At 38.5% G+C, this 19,818-nt stretch overlaps 2 protein-coding genes across 5 annotated transcripts; one reads left to right on the forward strand and one right to left on the reverse strand.

The window, feature by feature from the left end:
• Window positions 1-348: 348 nt before the first annotated feature.
• On the reverse strand, window positions 349-7,845 carry LOC141666400 (uncharacterized). The gene is made up of 4 exons (XM_074472387.1): window positions 7,242-7,845; window positions 2,689-3,052; window positions 1,171-2,419; window positions 349-360 (listed from the first exon to the last, which is right to left on the reverse strand). Exons 1-4 carry the CDS (start codon window positions 7,843-7,845, stop codon window positions 349-351), a joined length of 2,229 nt encoding a protein of 742 aa, XP_074328488.1.
• Window positions 7,846-12,231: 4,386 nt separating this feature from the next.
• LOC141668759 (uncharacterized) lies at window positions 12,232-18,447 on the forward strand. 4 transcript variants are annotated; one of them, XM_074475764.1, is made up of 4 exons: window positions 12,232-15,633; window positions 16,064-16,166; window positions 16,294-16,494; window positions 18,076-18,447. In XM_074475764.1, the coding sequence occupies exon 1, from the start codon at window positions 12,414-12,416 to the stop codon at window positions 15,486-15,488; it is 3,075 nt and encodes a 1,024-aa protein (XP_074331865.1). In that variant the 5' UTR covers window positions 12,232-12,413; the 3' UTR covers window positions 15,489-15,633; window positions 16,064-16,166; window positions 16,294-16,494; window positions 18,076-18,447. The 4 variants fall into 4 exon arrangements, with proteins under 4 accessions (XP_074331865.1, XP_074331867.1, XP_074331863.1 ...); XM_074475766.1 differs by having other exon boundaries at window positions 16,064-16,157; XM_074475762.1 differs by having other exon boundaries at window positions 16,064-16,198; window positions 18,076-18,446.
• Window positions 18,448-19,818: the final 1,371 nt, after the last annotated feature.

Here is a 19,818-nt window from a genome sequence, read left to right on the forward strand (position 1 = left end):
AACTAGTAAATAAAAGAAGTCATGTTTATTGATTATACAATGTATATCATCATATAATTGATTTTAAGGCTTTTGTTAATTAAAAAAAATCAAGGCATACTTTTCATATTTTAAATTCTTATAATTAATTTTAAAAAAATAAGGCATAATTTAATTATATTATAATATAAATACTATTTTTGTATAAAAAAATTTATTGTTATAATTAAAAAAATAATATTTTTAATACCCTGTTCTAGTTGCCGGGTCGTAGATTCCCATTTTTTCAAAATGATTATATATATAAACAAACTCAACTAGTAAATAAAAGTCATGTTTATCGATTATATAATGTATATCATCATAAAATTATTGGTCAAACTACAAGGCAATTTAAAAATTAAAAAAAAATTAAAAAATTAAAGCATATTTTTTGTATATTATATTTTCTAGTTATTTTTAATATAAATTTGAAGGCGTATAATTAATTATATTAAAATTTAAAATTTATTTTAAAATAAATTTTAAATAAATAAATAACTAATTAAAAATTTTAATACCACGTTATAGTTTTAGCAACAGGACGTGGTCGCAAATACTATTCAGTCGTTACGAAAATTGTGCCAAAATTTGTAAACAAAATTAATTCAAATAATTTATTTTTGCGACTGCATGCGATCGCTAATACTCGTCGGTCGCTACTGGCCTGTGGTCGCTAGTTCAGCGACAATATGCGGTCGCTGATATTTGCATTGATGTGGCACTTTCAGCTACCAAATGCAGTCGAAAATAAAATTTCGGTCGCTAATAGTGAAGCGCCAAATTTTCCCATAATTTTTTTTTGGTAAGGTGGCGGTATAGCAACTGACTAGCTATGGGTGTCGGTCGCTGATCCCATGGTTAGCGACGCCATTACGGCGGTCGCAGATAGCGGTCGCCGGAAGCCAGGATTAGCTACCGACTGTGCGGTCGCTGATAAATCTGGTTGCAGATAAGGCTTTTTCTTGTAGTGAACCTTTGATACGTTGCCCCAGCGTTAAGGAGCCCGAAGGGCATCCCGATGTAACAATCGAGGCCCCGATCAGTAATAAATGAGGTGTGCTCCTGATCTGGCCCATACATGGGGATTTGGTTATATCCCGAATAAGCATCCATAAAGCTAAGCAATGCGTGCCCAGCCGTGGAATCAACCAGCTGGTCGATTCGGGGTAGAGGAAAACTATCCTTCGGGCAAGCTTTGTTCAGGTCGGTGAAGTCCATACACGTCCTCCATTTGCCATTGGGCTTCTTGACAAGCACGTGATTGGCCAGCCACATGGGGTAGAAGGCTTCCCTCACAAGTCCTGCCTCCATCAGTCTATCCACCTCTTCTCTGAGGGCCTCTGCCCTCTCTCCACTAATCGACCGCCTCTTCTGTCTGACCCCCTTCTTTTTTGGGTCCAAGTTGAGCCGGTGGCACATGACATTCGGGTCAATCCCTATCATATCAGAGTGTGACCATGCAAAGACATCCAAATTTCTCCTCAAGAATCGGGCTAGATCCTCCCTCAAGTCAGGACTTAAGCTAGAGTATATTCTGAGTACCTTGGAGGGATCATTTGGGTCTACCAAGATCGGGATTGTGTCCTCTACGGCCCCAACCCTCTCAACCATTGGGGGCATTCTCGGGTCTAAGTCTGCTCGAGCCTCACTAGATTCTCCCACTTCCGTGATCGTCAAACCTTCCGTATCCTCAAGCTCAGGCTGGTGAGCTCGGGCCGGATTTATCAAGCGTTCAGAGGTCGTAGTGACAGTGCGAGTGATTCCATTGGGCAGATCCATAGTGGTTGTTGTTTCTTCGCGTGCCCACTTCCCTTTCCTGAGTCTTGCAGCGATTTGTTCTGGGCTCTCTTCTTCATCACTTGCCTCTTCCACAATCCCTTCTTGTATCAACATGATAGGCTGAAAGGCTTCCATTAGCAAGGCCCTTGGGCGCGGTTCCACCTGAATCTCCATGTGCTCGAAATAGTTCTCGTGCAATTCCTCGATTGAAATCAGGTTACAAGTCTCGTGTCCCTCAGGACGTACTCTCTTTCGGCCCTCAGCCTCTTCCATTAGGACATCGCCTTCTGCTGGTTCAACCATTTCCTTTGATGCATTTCCTGACTCGGCCGCCCTGAGTGCCTGGTTGTAGCAGACCTTTGACTCGTATTGACAGCTCTTCAAGAAGCCTACCCCGTGGGGGTTGGGAACTTTACCGTCATGTGATGGATCGAGGTCACCATCCTCATTGCCCTCACAAGGGGCATGCCTACTATAACATTGTAGGCACAAGGCTGGTCTACAACTGTAAACATAGCGATCTGGGTGGCCACATGAGGCTCTTCTCCTATGGTCACCAGGAGCCGAATTGTCCCTTTCACTCCGATTGAGTTTCCTGTGTACCCGTACAGGTGTCCACCTATCGAGGTTAATTCTCTATCAAACAATCCCAACTTCTTGTAGGCATCACAGGTCAAAATAGCAGTCGAGCTCCCGGTATCCACCATTGCTCGGTGAACATTCACCGTCCCAATCTTCATTTTTATAACCAGGGCATCTGTATGAGGGTAATGCACCCACTTGACATCGTTTTCCCTAAAGACGATGTCATCAGCCTCTCTTTCAAAGAGCTCTGGGGACCTCTGGCTCAGATGGTTAACGTTGGTGAGGGGCTTGTCCTTTGCTTACCGGGCATACCTCTCCATCGCCTTCCGGCTATCTCTGCCAATGTGAGACCCGCCTAGAATAATATGAATGCTTCCGGCCCGAGGTACCCTCTTTTTATCTTCTGGGGGTGGAGAAGGGATGGTATGATAATCAGTTCTGTACCTTCGAACCTCCTTGACGACCCATTCTGTCAGCTTCCCCTGCCTTATCAGCGTCTCAATTTCATCCTTCAATTTTTTGCAATCGGCTGTATCGTGCCCCGCCCCCGTGGCCTCATGGTATGCGCAATACTTCGAAGTATCCCTCTTGTTATAGTCTGTGAGAGGGGTTGCCTTTCTGAATACTCCCTTCCCAGCATAGGTAGCATATATGTGGTCAATAGAGGCTACCAGAGGGGTGTGTGTCTGCCATTTGCTTGTATAAGGTCTCCCCAAATCTTTGTTTGTCTCTTTACCTCGGGCAGACTTTTTTGGGCTTGAGCTACGCCGATACGTCTTTCTCCTCTCGTCAGGGCTCGAAGACCGGTCTCTTTTATCTCGATAATTGTAACACCCCAAATCCGGGGTCGGGGATCCGAGTTGTCACGAGTTTCATTTCCCTTAATAACACCCAATCCTAATAATTAATCAACTACTCTGTACTGTGACCCCACAATAAACACACACACCACAAGTTATAGTCTCAGAGATGAACATCCAAAAATAATCACAGTCATTTTATTCCACAATTATCTGCCAATACACCTTAAAAGGTTTTCTGAATAAATTTACATTTCTTTGCCATTATTACAATTCATAAATATACATAATCTGGTACATCAAAAGTTGAAAGCCTAGCCTATTGGTAGTTCCTACCTCAGCTACAGCGACATCAACGCCTATAGGAAACTGCGGAACGTTTCCTATCCGCTCGCGAATTGGGAGCTTGGTCCTGTTCATCTTGTCTATCTGATGTTGTGTGATGAAAGAAGAAAGCAAGGGTGAGCAGCAAGCCCACCAAAATAATATGTATAATGATTAACAATATATGAGCCTTCTCATAGTACTCAGGAAAGTCTTGGTCAAAAGAAATGAACCAAGTTTGATATCTTTAATGCGATGAAGTCGCAAAATATTCAGTATATATATACATATATACTTTTCAAAATCTTGGAAGTCCTCTTCCATGTATAATATACACAAAGTTCCAGTTTATAATTGTATAAAAATATCGTTGCAAGGTGATCTCATATATCTAACCTTGTCTCAACGTTTTTCTGAAAATCTTTGTCATTCATAAGACAATTATTAACTAGATATAAGTTTAAAAGATGAAGTTACAAGATACTCCAATATACTTATATCTTTTCCAAATACTACTTGAACTACCACCGTTCAAGATATAATAGTTTCAAAAGTTCATCACATAGATGAGACTACAAGACAAGTTTTGAATATATTCAATCTTTGAATATCTTTATAAATAATGAAGTTACGAGATACTTCATTAAGTCCCGATATATATATATATATATATATATATATATATATATATATTCATATATATATATCTCCCATACATTTCCTGAAAACCTCTGTCATGTAAAGTATGAACAGAGTTGCAATATCCAATGAATTTGGAAGGAAAAGAATTTTGGCATAAACCCGATATCTTGCTGATCAGGCAAAGATACCAATAAGTAACCTTTTCTACTAGTAGATGGACGAACTCCCCACTGGTCATCACCCTGGTCGCAATAGGACCTTATGCTGGACTGCCACTCAGCCACTTATGCATTTAATGGACTCCCACTGAGCCACTTACACTATCATGGACGCCCACTGAGCCCATGTTGCTTATGCCGACTCGATAGATGGACTTACTTCCCGAACGTTGGGTAAGTAATCAATTCATTTACCAAAACTGCAACCTTGTTGCGAATATAAAATACACCACAGAGCCGGATCCCTTAGATTTTTGAGCGAGTATTCAAGTCCCCTTAAAATGGAAGATCTTGAATTTGAAAACAAGTTTTGGGATCCGCTCTACCTTTTAAATTCATTTTGAAGACTCGAAAACATTTTTAAGAATGTTTGGAGTAATGCTGATTTATAAAATAAATCAGTCCCAATATGAAAGAAATATCTGAATATTATTATTTAAATAATATTCCCATAAAGAATAATTGAGGTAGAAGTTGGAAAACTTATACTTGAAATGAATAGTAAATAATCAAAGATATACTTATACGAAAGTAATATCTTTATTTGAATATCAAAAGTAAGTCTGATTATCGAACATTATTCTTTAATAAAATAAATAATATTATTAAATAATAAGCGGAGTCATAATACCTCGAATGAATATTATAAATAATATTCATTAAATAAAATAAAGGAGTCATACATCCTCAAATGAATATCCAATTCATAATCATTAAATAATATAAACTGAGTCATAAGCCCTCGAATGAATATTCAAAATAGTATTCAATTAATAAAATAAAAGGAGTCATAAGCCCTCGAATGAATATTCAAAATAGTATTCAATTAATAAAATAAAAGGAGTCATAAGTCCTCCGATGAATATTCAAGTAATATTCATTAAATAATATAAAGTTGTCGAATAAACCTTATTCGATTACTAGTTTGGAAAACTATAACCATATATATATAAAAATATATATATTATACTCGGGAACATCGACTCCCGGTTTAGAAATATGTTCACCTTTGGGTCCCCTATACTAAGGGTATACGCAACTACTGCTTATCTCTAGCATAGGTATTATGCAATTATAAGCATCGAAATCAACAGATAGATAACCGGATTACGAAACAGACATGCATATATAACATATCAGCATGCTCCAATATATCGCAAAATTTGCTAATAACAATCATGCACTTATCACAAGATAATGCATATACATATATTTACATCACAACAACAGTATAACGGGTAGAAAACTTGCCTGAGCGACTGGGGGTTACAAATGGCTCGGGACGAGTCTGGTAACCTATAAACAACATGTGAGTTGGAATTAAACCAAAGTCACTTGTAAATCTATATTTTAACCAAATTAGACTCTAACGCTCGCTTTGCGCTTACTGATTCTCTTAAGTCACTCGAGTACCCTCGGCTCCACCATTTTTAATAATTTAACCATTACGAGTTTTAAGGCGATTCTTTCGCGAGTGTCTTATCAACTACCTAACACACTCTACATAAATGTTTCATGTTCCAATTAGTCATTTAAGGGCCTTAACCAAGGTTTCAAATTAAGGCGAGGGGTAAAGGTTCGTTCGCGAAACACCGTTACTTAAAACGGTCGTTTCTCCTAAACCGTACATCGGATTCAAGAAAACCGCATATCAAAACGAAGCTTGAAACATAACCTATCTAAGCATGGAAGTGGTTAGTTTATAAAAGTGGGTGTTCAGGTCCAACAGTTAATCACAAAACAGTTTATAGAAAATCGGGCATTACGACGGCTATAACCTAACGATTTCCAAAGTTTAAACTACACCAAATCATCACCAATTCAACAACAATCCAACATCCATCAACATCAAACTAAACCCATTCATCTAAGCACTATTATCATCCAAAAAAACCAAACTTAAAACTAAGGGTTCAAGAGTTTATACCTTCCTTGGAGAGTGGGTAGTCACTAACAAGCCTCTAGGAACCTTGATCTATGCTTAATCAACCTTAAGCTTTCATGAAAATCAAGAAAATCAAAGTAAGTTACTATTCACTACTATTCATCATCATCTTTGATGAGTGGATTAGCTATGCAAACCATGGAATCTTGATCTTAAACTCATGGTATAACTAAGTTATGAAATATAGGATCCAAGGAAACAAACCTTGTAATTTTCCATGGCCTAGAACTTGAGTTTTGAAAATCTATTTCTTCATTTCTTGAAAAGGCCGAATGGAAGAAGAAAGAAATGGGGGAGAGCTTTTGCTTGCTTGTCTTGCCTTGATATTTGTGCAAAGAATGCATGGTTGTGGTTAATTATTGGCTAAATATCTTGTTTTCACTTGCTTATGTCATTGCTTGCATCACTACTTTGCCACATGTCTCATTCTTGTGGTGTGATGATGTCACCTTGCTTCTAACCACATGTTTTAGCTTATATTAGAAGCTTCCTTCTCATGTTACTTGCATGTGCTTGCCCCTTGGACGTTTATTTGTTTTACGGTTCGCTTAACTCTCTTTCTCGTTGATCGTTTGAGGGATCATACCCGGGATCTTATTACTTGGGTTCCCTTAACCTTTCTCAATACATTATATTCCTTTTATAATCCTCTCTTATAATCCTTGAATTTAAATCCCTTTAATCATGTTACCTTATACTCAATTCTTTCGGTATCTGGTGGATTTTTGAGAAAAATTAAAGTGTTCGGAATTGGATTCTGACGATCTTTACATACACTTATTTACTTTATGGAATACTAATACGATCTTAGAATTTCCATAACAGTACTCCTATATAGCGTGGTCTGATAATTTTTCTTAATCAGCATCATCAGCAAAAGTTACTATTCATCCGTGTTTCAAAAATTCCAAAAATTGGGGTTATTACAATAATTCTCGCTGATTTTCAGCTCTCTCATCGACTTCTCTACCCTCTTAAAGGGTTTAGCTTGCTCATAGAACTCGGCCAAGGTTCTCGGCTCACTTGCTTGGAGGCTCTTCCAGAATTTCGACCCTTCTTTCAACCCTGCAATCAAGAAATTCTTGATAGTCTCCTCACTGGCTCCCCTCACCTTGGGGACTTCGGCGTTAAACCGACGAAAGTATTCTGCCAGGGGCTCCCCCTCCCTTTGCTTGATGTTGGCTAACGTGGCCACAGGAGGTGAGTAGTGGAGGGTGGACTGAAATTGTCTGACGAACAAGTCCTCCAATTGCCGCCACGTCCTTATGCTAGTCGGTCCCAACTTGGAGAACCATTGTTGGGCACTACCTCTGAGTGATGCCGCGAAGAGTCTACGACGGGTCATCTCTGGCACCTTATAGACTTCCATCTCAGTGTTAAATTGTATAAGGTATTCCGCTGGGTCGGCTTCACCGTTGAATAGAAGGTCGGGGTTGTGCCTAAATACCCGAGGTAGGGGGGATGATCGGATAGCAGCCGTGAACGGAGAGGGGGCAGCTGAGGCCGGGGGCCCTCTCTTCTCTCGCTCCATTTCATCTAAGATCCTTCTCAGGTCCCTTACTCTAACAACTTCTCCTTCTCTGTCACCTCCCGCGTTACTCGAATGGTGTGAGCCCTGAGGTCGCTCGCGTCACCCCCCTCCTCCGGCTCGCGCTTACGACTCCTCATCACGATTGTCTCTGCGCCTGCGTCGCTCCTCCCTCCTGGGCGAGGTGTGTTGACGTCTTTCCGGAGGGGTCGCTGCCCGCTATCTTTTCGAGCCTCTCTGATTCACGGGCTCTTTCTCTTCTCTCTCCTTCTTGCAGTTCTCTAATTTAAGCCTGAGGTCATGCTCACTTAGCTTTTTACCCACCCGGTCTAGCACGCTCGTCGACCTTGCCTCAGACGAAGCTGGCTTCTGCCCTGATCCCTTAGAGATTTGGCTGCCCGGCTCGTCACGACCTTGGGGTGTGTCTTTCTCTCCATGTGATGTCTCTTTCCTCTGCTTAGTCTCAGTCGCCGCATCATCAAAATCATGGATCAACCTTTTCTGAGGACCTTTGCCCTTCCAGATACGCTGAGAGACCTTGAGGCGGCGCGCCTTACGTTTGGCATTCTGGACCGAGCTTCTCTCTACCCTTGACATACGGGCGTTGATCTGATTCATCTGATCAGCTAGCCCTTCGAGATACGTCATAATCGCCTGCCTATCCACGGTTGCGATTGGTGGAGGTGGCGCCTGATTCTCTGGGGGCGTATGCTCAACCTCGTTCTGATCCTTCTTCTTGCTCCCGCTTCCTGGTGTCGCCGCTTGTTTGCCTTCTTTGGTCATCTCTCCTTCCTAAGATGAAATCCCCCTCCTTCTAGCGCCAATTGTTATAGGGAGAATTTCGTATAACAGTGTTGTGGAGGTTGATGGGCGGAACAAGGATCAAGGGCGGTGTTTGAGGGCGGAGGAAGGTTATGTATGGTGGTGGCTGAGCTTGTATGTTGACTCCTTAAGAAAGAATAGGGTTTGTTATTCTCTATCAAGTGTCGACTCATCTCTCATACAAGTGCCTACGTACCCTATTTATAGAGATCAAGCCTTACGTAGTTCTTGGGGAACAAGTCACGTAGGCTAGGGTTCGGGTTCTCCAACCCGTGCAGCCCAAGCCCACGATAAAGTCAGGCCTTCAGCCAATTAGTCACGTAAATCTCGACCGGCTCCACACGCTTCCTACAATCTCGCGGCATCTCCGCATTTCTTCCCGTAATTGTAGGAATAACTCGTGTCGGCCCCGAAATATACGAGCAACTCAGTCATCTATGAGTCACTTTCCATGTTGAATACAAAGTCCTTTAATGCGGGCCGGCCTGGTTACCTTCGGCCCGAACTGCCTTTCTTTTTAATCAATAGATACAATGTTTCCTTCGTTTTCATAAGATGTGGGCTCATGGGCTCAGCCCGCGTGTGGGCACCTGAGCCCAGCCCGCGTGTGGTCACCTGAACCCAGCTCACATGTGGACACCTAAACTCACCTCGCGTGTGAACATCAGATGGCAAGTGTGAGCCTTCCTTACAAGCGTGAGCCCAGCTCGTATGTCACGAGCCCAGCTCGCATGTCACGAGCCCAGCCCACATGTGCTGGCCCAAGTCATATTAATCCATGGTTTTAGCCCACACGCGAGAGTCCAGCTATTCAGTGCACCTACAGGGACCTGCTTAAGGCCCATGGCCGAAAGCGGGCATAACAGAGAGAAAATTGAGCTTCCTCTAGTCCGGACCGGAAGTTGGATCGATTATGGTGGTTTTTTCCTTCCTTCGATTTAAATTTTTGATAGTTGTCTTACCTCGAAAATAGCCTCGTAATGATGAGTCGTATTAATTAATGTATGTATATTTATATACATATGTTTTTTGTGTAAAAACCGGAAATGGACGGTTTAGATTCTGCCACGTGGCTGTGACTTTATACACCCCCTTCTTCTAGCGCCAAATGATAACTCCGGTGTGCGGGGTTGCTCCTTCACTCACCGCGCCTAAACCTTTCTTGCTATTGAGGTGTAGCTGTTGTGGCCCTGTGGGGTTTCTGTAAAACAACATCGGTGGGGTGTTTCGACCCCGCGGCGTCTCCGGTGTGAGAGTAATAATTCATTTTGGGAAGATGAAGATAGATAAGGATGGAATGTGCCTGTGTGTGTATATGAGTGCGAGAGAGTGATCAACTCCAAAATCTCTCCCCTCTGGGCTACTTATAGACCAAAAGTAGTTTTAGGGGTTGATACCTTTGAATCATAGTCGTTGGTCTTAGGAGCGGATGCCACCTGACTAGAATGGATGTCTTACATGTGTCTAGGTGGGAATGGTTAAGTAATGTTCCCAATATTCGCAGACATGTGTCCTGGTTATTCTTGTTATTGATTAATAGCGGCGATCATTGTCACGCGTTTGGTCATGTGTCTCGCGTACTGGGTTTCTTGAGAATTGGGTCGCGGGGGAGTCATTTTTCGTAATGAGGCGAATCCGGGCTGAGTCGGACTCAAATGAAGCGGCGGTGCTGGACTCAAGTAGAGCGGGATTCCGACATCCCGGACTCAAGTAGAGCCGGAAAGGGCTTTATATCCTATCAATATATACGACTCCGCAATATAATCACTGTGACCAAATTGCAGGTGGCAGGAGGAGGCTGTTCATCATCATCAACCTACCTGCCAAATCATTTTGTTAGGTTGAAATACTGTTTATTTTTGCCACCAAAGGGGGAAAACATAACTATTAGGAAAATTCATGCCCCCATTATATGAGAGCATGTGATTCGAAGTTCGATCTATAAATGAAATTTCGAGTAAGGAAAATTATTAAAACAATTAATAATGACCTTCTCCGACACTGCAAAATTTTTCAGATAAATGTGGTACTCAACAATATTAAGTATCTATCTTATTCCTTTGAACCTTCTTTCTTTATAAAAATAGCAATCTAAGAATGAGATTTTAGAAGGTCCGGAATGAGTCGAATACATAACTATTAGTAAAATTACTGCCCCCAATATGGGAGCATGTGCTTTGAAACCAATAAATAAATTTTCTAATAATGGAGAGTATTAAAACAACATTAAAAAAATGTCAGTAATGACCTATAAATTAGTTGTTATGAAATTATTCAGACTTCAAACAAAGCATGCATGGTTTGGTATGCTTTATTTTGTTGGCTTGATTGCAATTTGAATTTGTAACCAAAATAGTTAATAATGATTAATTCTTTTATCCCTAATTTAAAGTAAAAACTAAAGAGGTGCATTTTTTAAAAAAAATCATTAAAACTAAATGATATATCCAATATTATTTTCAAAATTACATAGGGAAATTAACAAATATACCAATTTTGATGTATTTATTTGCAACTCTATTACCTTATTAAAAGTCTTGCAAATTTACTATTTTTTTAAAAAATACACACAATTAAATTGCAAAAATACAATTCCTCTGCTCTCTTTATCATCCCCGTCCTTTCTCACCTCATCTTCCTCCACCACAACCTCCTTCCACCACCACCACCCCCGAACCTCCTCCTCCGCCGCCACCCCTGAAACCACTTCCTCTACCACCACCTCCGCCGCCTCCAGCCCCGAATCCACCACCTACACCCCCAAATCCACCACCTCCGCTGCCTCCACCATCTTCGCCCTCGAATCCACCTCCTCCACCACCTCCACCCTCAATCCACCACCACCTCGAATCCCTTTGACATGATCAAAGTAATAGCCACTCACTAAACCCCTAGCTTTCGAAACCTTATTACTCTCATTTTCTCATTCAACTCCGCGGTGAATCTCGTCCTCCTCGTTGGAGATCGTTGATGGATCGAAGTCGACGTCATCGAGCTTGTCGATGCGATCATGGGATCCGGAGACGATTTTGAGGTCGTCGGGATATGTATAATTGAAATATACTTTGTGAATTAGATATGTATAATTTAGTAAAACTATATATCTAATTAGCAATTATAGTATTTTAATTAGCAATTAGTTTTCCATGGTTGCTTTTGTGGTATTAGTATTGGCCCCGGGGTATTCATTTTTTGTCATTTGCAACCACCTATACAACTTATTTTGCAACTAAATGTAATTTTCAACAGATTTTTTCAAATTTGTATTGTGGTTGCATATATGGTTGCTAGCGGTTAGAGATATAGTTGTAAATGCAACCTCCGTATTTTTACAAATATTTTTTGAAAGGTAGTATTTTTGCAATTTGTTTTAAAAACTGACAGTATTTTCACAAAAATTTTATAAATTTTAGGTATTTATGAGAAAAGCCCAAAATATTATGGTAGTACTTAGAAAAAGAAAATATAATGGTTTCGGTTAGAATAAAATGAGTAATATACCGACTCTTCACTAATTCAACAATCAAAAATGAATTACATTTAGGATCTATTTATCAAATTTTAAATATTCTGGAATGTACATCCTCTTAAAATTTGTATATCCATTATAAATTATTAAAAAATTTAAATCGAAATATAGAAAGTCAAGTCGCCAAATAAACCCGAGACAGTCCCGGAACAGAAAAATGGGCACAGTTGTCTCTCAAATATGTTAAGACCAGCTTCAACAGAGCACGGAGATCACGAAAATGCCTCTGCGGCATTTCATCAAACACTTCGTCTTCGACAAAAATACAGTTTCTTCGAAGCTGTTTTTGCGGCATTTTGTCAAACACCTTCCGTGCAAAACATATTCATCTTCAAATGTTTTCTATTACTCTCTGTCCTCTAACACAAAACCTAATAAATTGTACCCTTATCTATTCTGCACACTTATTCACCTCTTTCTCTCGTGTCGTCGGCTCTCGAAAGCCATTGAAGCCTTTTCAGCCATGAGAAACCACGATATCGTTCCGGAACTAGCCTCCTGGAATCGGCTTCTACTTGAATTTAATGATGCTGGATTGGTGTCTCAAGTTTGGAATGTTTACTCTGAAATGTTGTCTTGTGGGATTGTTCCGAATGTTGCGACTCGTAATGTTGTTGTTCACTCTTTGTGTAAAACTGGTAGTATTAGTTTAGCTCTTGATATGATTAGGGATAATTATAGTGAATGTGATACTGTTAGTTATAATACAGTTATATGGGGGTTTTGTAAAAGTAGAAATGTTAAGTTGGGTTTTGCGTTGTGTTCGGAAATGTTTAAAAAGGGAATTCCTTTTGATTCTTTTACTTGTAATATACTTGTTAAGGGTTTTTGTGAGTTGGGTTTGTTGGAAGATGCCGAGTGGATTGTAGATAGAATGACATGGGGTGAGAATGTTGTGTTTGATGTTGTTGGTTTTAATACGTTAATTCATGGGTACTGTAGAGCTGGTGAGGTAAATTATGCTCTTGCTCTGATGAGGAGTTTGAGGAATAAGGTTGTGTGTCCTGATATTGTTACGTATAATACTTTGATTAATGGGTTGTGCTACACTGGCGATTTTGTTGGCGCCAAGAGACTTATTATTGAGCTCTTGCAGGGTGAAGAAGTAAATACTAATGGTGACGATAATGTAGAAGATTTTGTTGCAGGAAGGTTGGACGTAAAACCCAATGTTGTAACATACACCACACTTATTGGTAGGTATATTGAACAGGAAGGGCTTGACGGAGCACTTTCTGTACTTGAAGACATGAAAAACTATGGAATAGTTCCTGATGTTATTACTTATAGTTCTCTTATAGATGGGCTTTACAAGAGCGGAAGAGTAGAGGATGCTGATTTGCTTTTTGAGGAGATGAAAAGGGTAGGTGTGGAGCCTAATCATGTAACTTACAATGTGCTTTTGGATTCATTGTTCAAGACGAGGAACACAATGGCAGCTTTGAAGCTTCAAAGTCAAATGTTGGTCCGTGGAATCGCCTTTGATGTTGTTTCGTGGACTATGTTGATGGATAGGCTTTTTAAGATTGGAAAGCACAGTGAGGCTGAAAACATATTCAAGACTATCCTGATGTTCAATTTAGCTCCAAGTTGTGTCACTTATACCGCAATAATTGATGCACGGTGCAAGGTAGGAGACGTACAGGGTGCCGAGTCTGTTTTACAAGAAATGGAGCATAACGGTATTCTTCCAAATGTCATTACATATTCTTCTATGATCAGTGGCTATCTAAAGAGGGGAGCGCTTGATGTAGCAATTTATTACACAAGGAAGATGGTGGACCAAAATATAATGCCAAATGTTTTTACCTATGGCGCGCTGGTTGATTCCTGTTTAAAGCTTGGAAAACGTGAAACAGCTATTGAATTTTATGAGGAAATGAAACTGAGGGGTGTGAAGGAAAATAATTACATACTCAATGCTTTCATAAACAATTTGAAAAGAACAGGACAAATGGACGAGGCTGATGCATTCTTTAGAAATACTACATCAGCGGGACTGATTGCAGATTGTGTAAGTTACACATCTCTAATTGATGGATATTTTAAGGCAGGAAAAGAGTCAGCTGCACTCGACATCGCTCAAGAGATGATGGAGAAAAATATAGGGTTTGATGTTGTTGCATACAATGTCCTAATTAACGGACTGCTTGGACTTGGAAAGTATGAAGTTCAGATTGTATATGCTGAAATGAGACAGCGGGGTCTGGTACCAGATTCTGCTACATTTAACACCATGATCACTGCTTACTGCAGGCAGGGTAAAGTTGAAAGTGCTCTTAAACTTTTGAGTGAGATGGATAAATTTGGTGTGTCTTATAATTATGTTACCTATAATACTGTTGTGAAAGGGCTTTGCGAAGCCTCTCAGATTGATGAAGCAATGAAGTTTTTAAGCAAAATGCAAGATATGGGTTTAAGACCCACTACAACTGCACATAAGATCATATTGGATGCTGCTTCAGAGAGTAAACGGGCCAAGATAATCTTTTTAATTCATGAGCAGCTTGTAGGTATGGGTCTAAAACTTAATCAGACAGTCTATAATACCCTTATATCCGTCTTTTGTAGGCTAGGGATGACTAGGAAAGCAACCACTGTACTAAATGAAATGAGAGCAAACGGATTTGAAGCGGACATTATCACCTATAATGCCCTGATACGTGGTTATTGCAAGAGCGCACAGTTAAAGTGGGCATTTAAAATATATTACCAGATGTTAGATGCAGGACTTTCCCCTAATATAGCAACATACAATAATCTACTAGCAGGTCTTACAGCTGCTGGTTTGATGAAGGAGACAACTGGGTTACTAAATGATATGCAGGGAAAGGGTTTTTTACCTAATGCTAATACATATAATATTTTGGTTTGTGGCCATGGAAAGCTTGGAAATAAGAAGGAATCCATTAAGCTTTACTGTGAAATGATAACCAAAGGTTTTGCACCTCAAACTAGTACGTATAATGTGCTAATTAGTGATTTTGCCAAGACTGGGAAGATGAAACAAGCTAGGGAGCTCATGAATGAGATGCAAGTCAGAGGTGTTCCACCTAGTTCTTCAACTTATGATATACTAATAAGCGGTTATTGCGAGCTATCTAATCGAGTGGATGTGGAACGGGTATTAAAGATATCGTACAGGGCTGAGGCCAAACGTTTACTCAAGGAGATGAATGGAAAAGGTTTTATTCCATGCAAGACTACTCTTTCTTTAGTTAGCAATGTTTTTGCCCAGGAAGGAAAGATGGCTGATGCCCAGTGGTGTTGGATAACTTATACAAGAGACGCCTAGTGAAAGAGCAAAAGAGAAACTACAAGGATAGGCGGGGGTGAATGCTGGGAAGAAGCTAGCAGTGCCGAAAAGAATCAAAGGGTTATATAATAAGAGATCTTATCGGACTTGGTAAACTCACTGTCAGATAAATCTTCATTTGAAAGTAAGTATTCCTTATACTCTGCAATTGTGACAGGTCTAAGATTGTTTCTTCTTTTATCGTTGTTGATGCCTATAAATCTGTCAATTAACTATTTCAGATTTTATAAATTATAGATTTTAGGCCGGTTTTATCCACATGAAAATGTTAGGAGTATGAATAGACATTGCATCTTGACAGCACTGCACAAGTCGTTTTCTTAGATACAAAATTCTTGTATTTTAGTCTGAATGCACGAGTTGTTAACACTGTTCTTTCCCTCGAGCTAAAGTTAACTGCAATAGAACCATTCCTTTTGTGGCTGTAACCATTACCTATATACCTCAATGAAATAATAATCTGTAGTCATTTTTTAATCAAATTTTGTCCCTTTAAATAACTTATGTTTCTGCTCAAAACATCTCTTCTTATAGTAATTGCATCCCAATGTCAGGTAATTGGGCTGTTCCTCTCAAAATGTTTTAACCAAGATTCCCTCTTGAGATGTCACCTGTGAAAGCAAAGAAGCAATCACTTACAGCATTCAGGTGCAAACGGTAGAGCTATAACATATCTGTCAAATTTTCAGGTTCATCCTTAAAAAGATTTAACTAGTGACCGAATGTATTATTAGGAGATTTGTATGAGTAGTCATGCCTTGTCTACTTTATGTGTCATGCCCAGGCTTTGACAAGAATATGACATGACAGCTGAAGCTTTTGCTTTTGCTACGGAGTCAAGTGAAGAGCTGCATAAACCGTTAGTTTTGTTTGTTCAAAGATTATAAAGTCCAGGGTACTTATTCTGTGATCAGATTGCATTAACCCTGGAAAAAAGTTCTTGTTCTGCAACAGCTGGTGCCTCATTCAAGCTTTTCCGTGGAAGGTCAGATTTGCTTGGAATTTCTTGTATGTGCATGCTTTTTTTCATAGAATAACCTTTGACGTGACAGGTAAAATGTCGGCTTGAGTTTAGAGTTGCCAATTAGCTAACTAAACAAATCATGACCATCTACTTGCCACTTGGAATGGTGGAGGACTGTGTCATGTCAAAAGAAAAAAAGAGTAAAGATTTATTTTTTTAATTTTTTACTTACTCTCTGAAAGGATAGAAAGATATCGCTCCATTGAAAACCAAAACTAGGCTAGAAACTAAAAATTTGACATTGATCACTAAATTACTTTCAATAATAACCAAATATATAATAATTTGGTTGGGTAAAAAATTATATAATTTGCATACTAATAATTTGGTGGCGATCACTAAATTACGTAAAAATAGTCACTAAATTACACGAGATTACTACATTACATACTACCGATCACTAAATGTAGGGGGTGGGGGGTGGGGGTGGGGGTGGCATCAGTTACAAATCTATAAATGGACTAGTTACAATCACTAATTATAACTACCACGATAACTAGTTTCTAGCTTGTCTTTGAAATTGGTTTTTATTTGATAATCGTCTATCTATATATGTATAGTTCCATGAAGACTTAGTTAATTACTACTACATTACATTTAGTTAAAAATTGAGTTATTTTGTTACAACTAAATCTAGTGGTAAATTATCAGCTATTATTGACGGTCTACTGCATTATCTCGAACAATTTAGAAACACTTTTTGCTATACTATTTATATATATATTCTTGATATGATTTTGAATAATTTAGAAATACATTTGAGGACTGGCAGAATGTTGGGAGTGAGAACCAAAAGCAGTAACCGTTGTTTTTAAATATTAAAACAATGAATCATAACGAGATTGCAAAATTGATAAATTGCAGAACTGTAGAATACTTAAAAAAACTACTAGAAATGCCAAAATTGATCAGGAGATATTAAGGTTAATGAAGAAAACTATCTGGATAAGAACTGAATTAGGCAAGGAAGAATACAGCGGTGAGCCAGTGATGATATTTAGCTTTTTGGATTTAGAAAAATAATGTATTATAAAGTTTAATAACACACACTTCTGTGGAAAACGTGATCTGATTTTTTCTGTTCCTTTTTTGGGTGTTTTTACGTAATCTACCAGCAAGACAAGAGCATTTTATATTTCGAGTTGCGAGCAGTTGCTTGAAGAGGTCAAACTAGAGGCTGAATTTCCTTCGGGTAGCTAGATATTATAATTTGGTTTGTTGCAAGTAGAACTTAAAAATTTTTTGGTGACTTGAACTTGGTAACATATTTTGATTTGTGATTTTGGACCAGTTAAGCAACTGCTTGCCTGTATATTTGAAGGGTTTTAGGAATTTCTTTTATGTGAAATCTAAGGATTGTTTTTTGCTATTAAAGTTAAAAGATTGTATAACGTTGTAAAGGTGAAACAATGCTGCCAAGTGGTTTGACAGTAATTTTTTGTGGCATTGTTTAAAGTTATAAATGTGTTGCAGTAGACTCCTACAACAATATTTTAGACGGTGTTGCAGTAAATTACAACATATTGCATTTGGCACTTGCAGCGGCCAAAAATGTTGCCATAACCTTGAAGCTAATACATTGAGGGCATACATCAACATTTTTCCAGTATTACAGTAGGGCAGGGATAGGGAGCTTGTGTAAAGTTATAATGCTCAATTTGGTCCTGTTCTAGTCGGCAGGTGTGTAATTTTCAAGCTTTGTGTGGCTAGTGTGAAACTAGCAAGGTATTACTATTACCCATCTAGACCTAAATTGATCCTGACGTTATTGTTGCTGGTATAAAAGGGGGTACTAATTAATCATCCAATGAGAGCTCTAGGCTTACCTATGCATGTAAATGGAATAATATACAATAGTTATTTTTTTTTAAATGTTTAGACCTCTACTTTGGACGGGCAACCCCCATTTTCCTACTTTTCTTTCCTTGGCGCTTGTTTTCATACCATTAAAATTGTACGTTTGATTTTAAAAATATTTAACCATACCGATTTAAAATTTATAACCGAAAAGTACATATTAAAAACTAGCAAAAAAATAAAAAAGAAAGCACTTTTTGAAATCAAATGTGACACCGATACTATGAAGTACTTGCTAGGGAAACTAATTAGAAGCCATGAAAGACCAACAAAGCAGTAAAATTTCACATTTTGCTTCCATGTGGTTCTGTGATCTTTTTTTTTTACTTTCTATTTTAAATGTTTGCAGATGGATGTGCACTAATATCACTTTGTTCCGACCTCTCGTTCACCAGCAATGAAAAAACGCAATTTGATAAGTAGAATAGGGGTGAAAACTTATGGATATTACGATTGTACCTAACAAAAAGGTCTTAATCCGAAAAATCAAATTGAAATTCATGAAATCGAAATACGAATCATATAATTCGATAACTATCTGAAAATCAAATCGATCCGAAAATTACCTGAATCGAAATTGATCCGATTATAAATTGAAAACGATCAAATCCGAATAATATATTATCCGAACCAAATACACAAATTTAAAAATGAACAGGTTATGATCCAAAAGTATTCCGATTTAAATGATCTCCAAATATATCATAATATGAAAGTGGATCCGATCCGGAATCGATCTGATTATTAGAATTACCGGGTCTAATTATGCTGACAGACAAGAGTTTTATAACTTCGATAGTAGATTAGGGTGAAAATTTATATAGGTCAAGAGTGTAAAATTTTTACCAAGTCAAAAGGAAAGCTATAGATAGGTGGGTGTATGTTTTCTTACCTGAGTTGCCTCCAGCATTATAGGCACACTTAGACCCAATTATATTAAATAATCTTCTTTAGTGTATCTATGGCCATTAACTTTAAATAAAGTAGTTTTTTAATTAAGATATTAAGCCAGAATTTATGTAAAACATGAAACATGTTAGTGTCTAACATATCAATTTAGTGATGTTTTAGAACTAGAAAATATATATTTATATTAATTTAAAAGAATGGCTGAAAAAGAGAGATTAATTTTCCCTTTTCAAATTAGACTTAATTGAACTGTAAAGATGTAATTAGGGACTATTAATTTAGTTTACACTAGTTTACCAGTATTTATCGTTGTTTGGAAAATTATGCACATTATAAAATTAAAAGAATGTGTTGGTGCGTGAATGGAAATTATACGTACGTAGCATGCGTAAATGGAAAATGTTGCATGCATGGGACAAAGAAAATAAACGATAAGATTTTCATGCTTTTAAATACTAGTAATTTATAATTTTTTAAAAATTAGTATAGTGCAAATTAAAACTGAGAAGCTTAAAAAAT

Source organism: Apium graveolens, chromosome 6 (genome assembly GCF_009905375.1).
Source record: "Apium graveolens cultivar Ventura chromosome 6, ASM990537v1, whole genome shotgun sequence".
Taxonomy (NCBI): Eukaryota; Viridiplantae; Streptophyta; class Magnoliopsida; order Apiales; family Apiaceae; genus Apium; species Apium graveolens.

Coding starts and splice junctions, on each gene's coding strand:
- LOC141666400 (XM_074472387.1), bottom strand. CDS start 7,845: ATGGAGCGAGAGAAGAGAGGGCCCCCGGCCTCAGCTGCCCCCTCTCCG. Junction 3,053..7,241: donor GAAAATCAGCGAGAATTATT/GTAATAACCCCA, acceptor CCCCTCTGGTAG/CCTCTATTGACCACATATAT. Junction 2,420..2,688: donor GCGATGGAGAGGTATGCCCG/GTAAGCAAAGGA, acceptor TAACCTCGATAG/GTGGACACCTGTACGGGTAC.
- LOC141668759 (XM_074475764.1), top strand. CDS start 12,414: ATGCCTCTGCGGCATTTCATCAAACACTTCGTCTTCGACAAAAATACA.